Source organism: Priapulus caudatus, unplaced genomic scaffold, assembly GCF_000485595.1.
Source record: "Priapulus caudatus unplaced genomic scaffold, Priapulus_caudatus-5.0.1 Scaffold190, whole genome shotgun sequence".
Taxonomy (NCBI): domain Eukaryota; kingdom Metazoa; phylum Priapulida; class Priapulimorpha; order Priapulimorphida; family Priapulidae; genus Priapulus; species Priapulus caudatus.
Genome location: NW_014577251.1, coordinates 65,304 through 76,111, shown reverse-complemented (window position 1 = coordinate 76,111; position 10,808 = coordinate 65,304). Strand labels below are relative to the sequence as shown.

General features: G+C 46.4%; 1 protein-coding gene across 1 annotated transcript; it reads right to left on the bottom strand.

Moving 5' to 3' along the window:
- Nucleotides 1–3,621: 3,621 nt before the first annotated feature.
- Nucleotides 3,622–10,597, bottom strand: LOC106807025 (beta-galactosidase-1-like protein 2). Its single transcript, XM_014809227.1, has 4 exons — nt 10,476–10,597; nt 6,947–7,784; nt 6,317–6,468; nt 3,622–6,044 (listed from the first exon to the last, which is right to left on the bottom strand). The coding sequence occupies exons 2-4, from the start codon at nt 7,647–7,649 to the stop codon at nt 4,716–4,718; spliced, it is 2,184 nt and encodes a 727-aa protein (XP_014664713.1). The 5' UTR covers nt 7,650–7,784; nt 10,476–10,597; the 3' UTR covers nt 3,622–4,715.
- Nucleotides 10,598–10,808: the final 211 nt, after the last annotated feature.

Genomic DNA, 10,808 nt, shown 5'->3' with positions numbered 1-10,808 from the left:
TTGACATTCTGAACTGACCGCGATAGTGGCGCCATCAGGCAACCGTAGGCTACAACCAAGGCTGCCACTCGTAGGGGAAATCCCCTACGGCTACGGTAGGGGGTTTTAGCCTTCCGTAGGGGATAGGGGATACCTACGGTGAAAACGACAATTTGTAGGGGGAAGTAGGGGATTTTTGAATTTTCAAAAATTGTAACCTTTTTCAATAAATATCGAAAAATCTTTAAAAATTCTCAAGAAATTCTCGTATTAATGATCTCTAAAAGATCATTGATCAGTGGTTATGGATGAAATGCTCTTAAAATAAGGTTCAGCTAGATTGCACCTGACGTGTACAGGTCCGGACCCCCCCCCTCCCCCCTGCTCGCGCAGAAAACGCATCTAAGGGGGTCTAATTTAAAAAAAAAATTGGGGGAGGGCCCCCCAGACCCCCCTTCGCGTGCTCACAATTTTGGGTTACGGTTAGACCCCCCTGGTATAAATCTTGTACACGCCTTTGACTCCAGAGAGCATCTAGAACCCCTGAGACTCCAGGGCCCTTAAGCGGCCCCTGGACCCCGGCCGCAAGGGACTTCACGCTTCGCGATCGTGATGTGCACTTCGCGCACATTTCTCATTATTTTATAATTCTCCAGTTTGGAAGGTGGTCCAGGCGAGAGAATCTACAGTTTATGAGATGCTAAGGGTTGGAGTCTCTGGTAAACACATCCATAACAAAAGTATTTACATGATTTTATAAGGGAAAGGTGACTGTGTGTGTGTGTGAAAACTTGGCCGGTGGGCGTTGGAAAGTAGGTGGAAATGCGCATGCGTGATAGGTAGAAATAAAAATTTTGAGTGGCAGCCCTGGCTACAACATTACCAATTACCACTGTCGAAAAGTCTCTTGAAAGTTGTACGCAGTACGGTGCAATCCAGCCCGGAATTGTTTAATTACGTATGCCATAAAGTACAATAAAGGCGGGTGACAACACTCGTGAAAACACGCGTTGAATTTACGCATAAAAAGCAAGTAGTAAAGTAGTGAGCGTGTATCACGCAACTTCTTCCAGGGGCGGATCCAGGATTTTGTGATGGGGGGGGGGGCGACGTGTGTAACACGTTGTTGAGTAGAGGGGTTCGGGGATAGTATAAAAATGTTGAATTCTAGAAGGCAGGAGATGCGTTCTCTCGCCTTTTAACTACCAAATGTATCTCCATGAATATTTCAAAATTACGCATTTTTATTGGTAGCATCTGTCACATTGGACTTGCTAAGTCTCTTTCTTAATATTTTTTTTGTGAGAAAAATAAAGCTTATCTTTTACTGGTAATTATGTAGTTGATCTGTTGTGTTAATTATTATCGCGCGCGCTCACTAAATGTGTGTTATCTTGTAGTGACTTGAATTATGTGTTACGTACCGTATACAGGTAAAACTATATAGTGAACTAAAGTCAGAGTACCTAATCTCGACCAGTACCCAATCCCGACCTCCTTATACCCCCGTCACACCGGGGTGGCGTCCTTACTGCGCTGCTACGGCGTCGGAAAATGGGCCCAGAGCGCGCTAAGGTCGCCATAAGCGTGGTATAAGCGTGGTGGAATCGCCAGACATCGTGGTATGGTCGCCAATGATCGCCGAGTCACGGCGTTTGTTTTGAGCATGTTCAAAACAAACGCCAAGGTTCGGCGATCTGACCTGGAACGCGGTGAGAACGCGGTGGGGTCGCGAAGGTCGTGAGACAAGCGTCGTAACATCTCCATAAAAGTAGTACACGCGCAGTACACGCGTGGCAAAGACGCTGCGAAAATGGTAACATTTTCAACAGCGAATTCATGGATCTGTCTCATCCGATCTGCCGATCTGTTTCATGCCGATCTGTCTCGGCCATGGCCACGGCCTCGGCCTCTGGTAGCTTGTTTCTTCGGCATCGTGTTTCTACTCAGCAAACGCACAACTATAGAGTTAAAATTTCCGAAAATCTGACCAGCTTATATAGTCGCCGTGAGAACGTGGTAGAAACGCCGTGAGGTCGCCGTGCAGTCGCGATACACGTAGAAGACGCGTGGTAAGAACCCCATGAGCGTGGTGAGAGCGCCGCGGGAACGCCGGTGATCGCCGTTGCCAAGCCCATAAATCTCAATAGAAACGCCATAAGCGCGGAGAGGTCGTGGCGGGCGCGCCGTGAGAACGCGGTATGATCGCACAGGTCGCGGTAAAAGCGCGGTTTTTTTCAAGTTTGTAATTTGTTGGGACTTTTTCTCGCGTTGTGTTCGTGTTTGCCGACGACCTTGTACATTTTCTGGTCGCCGTACGGTCGTGGATGGTCGCCGTCCGGTGGGACGGGGGTATTAACAAAAAGACACCAGTGTGACCAAATCCACGTTTCTATGGCACCATCGTGACACTATTTACAGAAGTATACACCTGTGTGAGCGATGTCCGTTTGTAATCTGTTTAAAACAAATTTAAACATTGACAGTGCGTCCGGAATATCCTCTATACCGAGAGGATACGTTTAATTTTACAACCAGTCTAATCAAAATAAAAACAAAACACAGTATCACATGTATTTGGAATTGGCATTGTAATTACCTTATCACATCGACAACACAATGTGATTGGTGCCCATGTATATAAGCTCAACCAGTAGACTTTACAACAATTTCAAACGTTAGCGAAGGGGGTTTGCAAAATGCATCCTTCTGGGCTCGCGTCGTGCAAATTCATCCACAATGGCTTCGTAATTCAGCTGGATGTCTTTGTGGACAAATAGCAATAACAACGCGTTCAGACGATCCTCCCCCATTGTGCTACGGTAGTCAGATTTCACCAGACGTAATGCCGAGTTGCTGCGCTCAACAGTCGCACTATAGTGACTGGCGTAATTGCTAAGTAGGCACAGGATGGCATGGACGTTTGGGAACAGTTGGGGACTAAATGACGACAGTGTCTTCACCAGTGTTGTTGGTGTCTTCTCGGCATTGTAGTTAGGAATAGAGACAGTTGCATGTCTTGAATCATTCCATATGCCCACAGATATATTTGATATACTATACTAAACTTTATATATATAGATTATTATGCTTCTACAAGTGTCAGCTATTCAGTTTTTCAGTGTGAATACTTATTAAAAACGATTGCCGCGAAATTAGGCACGAGCGAAAATATGTGCTGGTAATGTGTAACATGTCTCAATCAGCGACACGTGCACTGATATAGTATCAGCCACAAAAAGGCACAGATCAATATTGCAGAAACCCTTTAATTTATATCATGTCACTGCTGCAGAAAACCTCGAGAGACTTACTAACAGGAATGAATCGTTACATCGAACTGGTCCCACACGTGTCGGCGTCTGCTCGTAGGGCAGGCTGCTTCCAGTGAAATCAGTCCAGGGCAAAAACACGAAACGAAATACCGCAAATGGTGTAACTATGTATCTGTGTGACGCGTACCGTTTTAAGTATGCTCTCTCTCTTTTTTTTGCCTGAACTCAGAGGAGCCGGGTCGGTTCCCCTCCCCCCTAAATCCGCCGCTGCCTTTGGTCATCCAGCAGCCGAGATTATGATATACCTCTATTTTGTCTCGTGGGTACGAGCTTATTACAAAAAGTTACGAAATGCATGATCCATACATTACGGTTCTATAATTAAAACATTTATTTAGTACAATTTAATAAAAGTTACATAACTTACGCACTCTATGAATATATATGATATATATGAATAATATTTTATATAGGAATATAGGCTTATATCATTATATGTATTATATATTTATTATGTACCTGTCTTATGTATATAATTATTTATTTAGGAGGCGATCGAGGAGTTATTTTCGGGATGCTAGACCATTATCAAGAAACCAGATATTCGTGATTCGGGAATAGACGTCAACACGGGCATAGCCGGCATAGGAAAGCCAAAATTGTGGACTTTGGAACAGGGCAATGGTGCATTTTTTTAAGTAGAAAACTGGGAATGAACCACCTCCCGTTCCCACCCACTCTCTTTATATATAATATAAAATCTCAATATCTCTAAAATCTAAACAAAATCTAAACTCTCTCAATATAAAAAAGACAACACAATTAGCGATAACATTGTGCATTGGCCAAAACTACTAAATATTTTGTTTTGTCTCTTTCAGACTGACAGTTTGGTGTTTAGATCATATCTGTTCAGTTATCTCCCTACTCGTGCGCGTGGTGTAAAGTATATAATATATATATACATATATATTCCCTATTATCTACTTCTGATATATATACAATTATACATATACCTCGACAGATTATACGAGTTACTGGGCTGGTTGTATCGCAAGAGGGAGCACAGGATGTATACATATACCCTGAGATGACCTGCTAGCGCCATCTATCAGTCACAATAGGCCATTATTGGTTTAAGTTCTAACAACTGTCAACAACAATGTCATAACAACATACACCTACCACCTACCTATACCAGGTAACAATACTAACAAGCTATCAAATAGATTTCATTTTCATTGGCACATCCCAGGACCTAACATCTGCAGATAAATGAATGGCTTGATTAAAACTTGAATTGTCAACCGTAGTTTACAGTTCATAATTTACATTCAATAAGTACACTTGCAAATTTGCATAATATAGATCATTAGATGCTACTTCGGGATTAACACAAAGTCACCCATACAAGGTGTGTAGGCCCCGATGACTATTGCATAGACGGATATAGCAGATGAACTAGGAAAACATCACGTGAGTGTTGCTATGATGAAGCTCAAACACGCGTATGGTATTGCTGCCGCTTCTCAGTAAGGGTGCAGGGACGTACAGCTCCTCTTGCGGGCCCACCTCCCAGTACCGACCTATGTTGAAGTCGTTGACAAACACCACTCCCTTGCCCCACCCGTCGAGCCGAAGAAACGTGTCGCGCGGGCTCGAACCTGCGTCGAGGTGCCCCACAAACAGCGCGGGTCGCGGCAAGGTCGCCGCGGACGAATTAGAAGCCGGGCGGGCACGGGCGACGAGCGCAGGTGGCGCCGCCAGAGCCTCGAGGAAGCTCACATCCCACTCTAGCGGGAATATCTGCCAGTCGCTCGTCGCCTGCACACTGTCGAATCGCACGCCGTCGACGAGGCCCTTCCGCTGGCTGTCGAGTCGGACAAAATCGGGAACATCGTAGCCGTACTGGTAGTTCACGCGGCCCATGTTCTCCACAAGTATGTCCAGCGTGCGATTCGCAGCGGTGGCGGCGACGGGGAACCAATAGTCGACCGAGCTCCAGTCGATAATCGCGATGTGATGTCCGTCCAGCCAGATCTGCGCGCGATCTCTCACTCTGCCCGGCAGGGTCACGACCCCGGCATCGGGCGAGAGCGTCACACGGTAGAGAATGAAGCCGTAGCCCTGCCCCGAGCCTTCGTTGCAGTCAAGCAGCTCCATGGATATGGGTTCAGCGTGGTGCTCCGAGGGCGCGCGCGCGAGTATCTCTTCGAACGACATCTGCACGCGCACGTCCACCCGTCCGTAGCTCCTGTCCGATTTATCTTCCTCATCTCCCCTCCGCTCAAAGTCTTCTGCTGCCGTAGGAGCCTCTACCATGCTCCATCGGTCGTGCTCAGATCCCTCTCTCCGAGAACCGGAATTCTTCGCCACTGCAGCCTCCGTGGCGTCTTTCCCGCTGCTTTCGGCCGAGCCCACTGACCGCTGACTTTTAGCTGACTCCACAGCCGCCGTGGCTGCGGGGGAGGGCCCGGCGGTGTGCTGGAACCCGGGCACCAGCTCCTCCATGAGCTCGATCGCGCGATAATACTTCGCCGTCGGCGTGCCGTTCTCGGACAGCGGCGCGTCATAGTCGTAGCTGGTGACGGTCGGCCGGTAAACCGGCTCGCTCTCGTAGCTGTCGGCGCCACTCATGAAGCCAAAGTTGGTGCCGCCGTGGTACATGTAGAAGTTGACGGACGCGTTCGCCTCGAGTATCTCTCGCAGATTCTCACTGAACGTCTCCAGAGGGAAGCTGCTGTGTGGTTCCTTCCAGTGATCGTACCAGCCACCCCAGTATTCCATAACCTGCGGCCATGCGGCACGGTGAAAAAACAACAGGAATGAATATCTCGCATCTGTCACTTCTGGAATGGCGTTTTTTAAGCTTTTAACTATTTCAGTTCTTAAATTTCTTGTTTACATTTAATATGTATCGTTTCGCGGTAACAATTATCCGTTACGTAATTATATGATAATAAAATATTGCATTCATAAATTCATTATAGAGGGCATGCAAACAGTCCTACTGACTAAGTGATTACAAACCACTCTAACTTTAACAAGGCAGGAAGGTTTACCATGAGAGGTCGGTCAGGCTGGTATTCCTGTAGCTTCTCCAGACTGTGAGCGGCTCCCGTTTGGAAATTGACTGTAACAAGAACACCAGGGATGCTGCCGCCGGCATCGAAGTCCGTAGCCGAATCAGAAGTGAACAGCAGCTCTCGCAAGCCTGCCAAGAAAATGACGTAACATCATCGTATATTACATATCTCAAACATCGTGTCAACGTAATATATGTAGGGACTGGGCCGGTAATATAGTGTGCTTACACAGGACTGACCATAGATATATTGATACATGTCACACATGATAACATGTCTAGATACTAATAAAATGGCTATTTAGATATCTGTTGCAAGTATAAAATCCAGACAGACTTTGGCTGGGGCTCACCTATGTCTAGGCCCTACCCATATAGATAATTAGATATTCGAACCACAGCGCTGGGAAATGGCAGGAAACCTTTGGCTAACTAGCACCACCACTATTTAAATCAGACATTCTTAGCCCTGCACATCCTATAGCCATGTAGTGGGGGCACAGAGCCACGTGGGTAGAGCTAGGCCTCACCTATATACAATAATCGAACCCAACACAAGAGTAGTCCTAATCTTGTGTTGGGTCACATTACCATATTAATGGCTCACCGTGCTTCACCAACGAGTCCATCACGGCGACGGGGTACGCCTTGTCGAGAACGTACGTGCCGTACTCGTTCTCCACCTGCGCAGCGATGATCGGACCGCCGCCGGCAGTGAACTGCAGACCGGCGACGAGCGGGATGAGCGCGGCGAAGTAGTCATCGACGGCGGCCATGAACGGCGCGTAGGTCGTGCGCACGCGCATGTTTGGGTCGCGCAGCAGCCACGCAGGCAGCCCGCCAAACTCCCACTCGCTGCAGATGTAGGGGCCGGGCCGGAAGATGACGAACAGATCGACGTCGCGCGCCGTCTCGACGAACGCAACAACGTCGAGCCCGTCGGAGAAGTCGAAGTCACTGCGGCGACGCTCGTGTGCGTTCCACGCGACGTACGTCTCAACAGTGTTCAGGCCGGCAGCTTTCATCTTGAGCAGGCGATCCTTCCAGTAGGCGCGCGGCACGCGGAAGTAGTGCATCGCACCGCTCAGGATCCGAATCTCTTTGCCGTTGAGGGTGAATTGAGAGCCGTTCGCCTCCAGCCCGGAGTGGATCCCGCCTGCAGTGTAGTAGTCGTAGAGGCTCTGCCGCTGCGGCTGGTGCGGGCAGTGTTGGCGCGGTTGGTCGTCACCTTTGCTCATTCTCGCTCCGTGAATTGCTGACGCGAGTGTCAAGAGTGCAAATCCCACGCTGCAGGTTAACACGTGTAGCATCGTGTCAGAAAGTGTGATGCAGAATTGTCGACGGACCGGAATTTGCGGGATGCGGCCCGGTGGTTCCTATTGCCTTGGCGAAGTGTGTACTCTTGCTGTGTGGTCAGTGCAGCAGCTTCATACACTACAAAATACCTAAAGGGAATAACAACAATGACACATTAATTACATAGGTAGGGTTAAACATTACTGTTAATATATAATATTAGTTCTACTAGTACTATATCCCTTGTTGCCACATTCCTTGTTGCCTGTGGCTGTGGCAATAACATAGCACTAGAGCTAATAATATATTGGGAGCTAGTCTAGAAGACATGACCCGCCCTTCTGTATTGCATTGTATTGTACATGTATTATATCAGGACTGAATAATAAAGGTTATTCACTCTATTATCTATATTATCTCTATTATTCACGAATATTTCTATTATTCACTCATTGTATCCTGTAAATTGTAATTGTAAACCTTGCAGTTGCACTCTAGGCTATCCTGATTGCATGTGTATGTGTACATCATGATCTAGCTCCAAGAAACTGTTTTGCTAGGGTTAGAAGACCTATATTAGAAGACCCACTATATTATACTATATTAGAAGATACTATACTATATTAGAAGATATTGTAGCCACAAGTTTCCTTCTCGCTTAACACTACTGTGGAGATTTCGGGGGTGTGTAAATCACATGGGCAGTAGCCTAGATTAGGATGGATAGATTGAACTCGCGGTATAGATAGAAGAACCATACATTGACTAAAGAGAGGATATAGAGTTACGCAATATATAGAGTATGATAATCAACGTGGTTATGCGTTGATATAATCAGCATTAATCAGCATAATATACAAGGAGATTTGAATAGAATGAATAGTCTAAGTTGTCGAAGAGAAAAATATTTACTTAGAAACGAGTTGCATAAAATGATGCAATCATCGTACCAGCCACGGGTTGCGTCAGCAGGTGAAAGTGATTGCACCAGCGAACGAAATCTGCGTGGGGAGTCACGTAGGGGGGGGGGCATTGCCCGCTAGGTATATAATTAAGGCGCGCTGAATCGAAGAGGGGGAGCGTTATTTTTCAGGTCGAGGTAGCTGTAGGAAGAAGAAGAAGAAGAAGAAGAAGAGAAAGCCATTTAGGTCTCGAGGAGAGAGATAACAGAGGAAAGAGAAGCACGAGTTTTCAGGAAGGAAAGAAGACTACAGGGAAAATGAGGGCTCAGCCGGGATCTTTCACTACAGGTGGAGAAGAACGGGATTTCAGTTAGGTAGAGCCAGGAGCGACTACGAGGGAGACACCCGTGGAAGATACCTAGGTCTATGCGAGGCGAGGACGAACGTAAGAGGGGAAGACGAAACCGGCGCGCGCGACGCGTTAATTCTTCAATGTTAGTCTAGTGGTTATAGGATCCGCTGCATATACGAATGCAGGGGAATTATTTGTAAACTAGTAGGAAGCAATAAAACTATAACCGTACAGTTAACCAAATCTAACTGTGTTCTGTTCCACTAGCTGGTACTACCTGTTATTTGCTACGGGCATCACCGTCCTGCCTAATATAACGGAAGGAGCGAACACTGAATCCAAACAACTAGGACACGTGTTAACTATATAATATAACGCCTGTCGTACCGTAGTCGGCTAACCCTAGGGCCACTAAACTACGTTGGCGAAGAAATTTTACGAAATTCGGAGTTTGTTTTCAAGCTACCAGGCATTTCGTATGGAAGGGTGTCAGGCTCCTACGACGTGTAACAGTCGGAGAGCCTGGTCGGTTTACCTATATTGGAGCCCTGTGTATATTGACGTTAGTCACACAGCCTGGTCCACAGGCACTTGAAGCGTTTCAATAAAATATATACGCAGGGGTCGTGTGCTGTGCACGGCGACAGTTAACTTAAATATATAGTTTATATTATTAATTATCAGTTATATATATTTACACAGTGGCTATATGCCCGGCAGCCGGCGTACGTATATCCGACGGCTGCCGGGCACGGTCTTCGATTTCCTAAATGCCCGGCAGTTTTTAATTGTTTGCGTTATCTCAAGTAAACAAGGGTTAGGGTTAGAGTTAGGATTAGGGTTAGGGTTAGGTTTAGGGCTAGAGTTAGGGTTTTTGTTAGGTTTAGGGTTAGGGTTAGAGTTAGGGTTAAGAACTGCCGGGCATTTAGGAAAACGAAGACCGTGCCCGGCTGCCGGGCATATAGCCACAGCGATATATTTAACTGTCGCCGTGCACAGCACACGACCCCTGCGTATATATTTTATTGAAACGCTTCAAGTGCCTGTGTCCTGGTCGGGTTACATCATACATGCTGCATAGTGCATATTAGCTCTAGTACTATAGCCCGCGTTCGATTAACTGCCGCGGGTTTAAATCGCCTGGGGCTATAGTACGGTGCAAATCCACTTTAGGCACCTTAGGTATTACGAAGTGATGCACAGATTTCTGTGTATCATCAACTGATGCACAGACTTTTCGTATATTAACTATAGCCTATAGGAATGATGCAAAAACCCTAACCCTAACTCAACCCTAACCATAACCCTAACACACTTCGTGATACCTAAGCCAAGGTTATACTTTATGACTTAGGGTTAGGGTTAGGGTTTTTGCATCATTCCTTAATATACGGAAAGTCTGCGCATCAGTTGATGATACACAGAAATCTTTGCATCACTTCGTGATAGGCCTACCTAAGCCGTAAGCGGCAAGGTGCCTAAAGTGGATTTGCGCCCTAAGTGCATATATGATATTATATACATATATAGTTTAAAATGTTGTATGATATTCTTAAGACTACCAAAAAATTTATAGCTTTCATTACATCTTCCACTTCCGTCCCACTCAGTCCTACTGTTATATTCAATTTTCAGTCTTCCATCAAAGACCGAATAATAAAGAAGCTCAGTTTTCACTTCTCAAATCGCAAGCAAGCACTAGAGGCACTGCACGGAATCTTGGCGCCCCCTAGTGGCAAGTGTTAGAGACTGGACATATCGCACACAACCCCACGAGGATGATTTCTAGAGCATACACCGCAGTCTCAGGGGCGGAACCAGGATTTTTGAAACGGGGGTGTCCAGGAAGAAATAAAGGGCACTTTTTTTGCTTACTTTTTCTGGTGTTTTAAAAAGCTACCGAAGGCCACTTTGGGGGG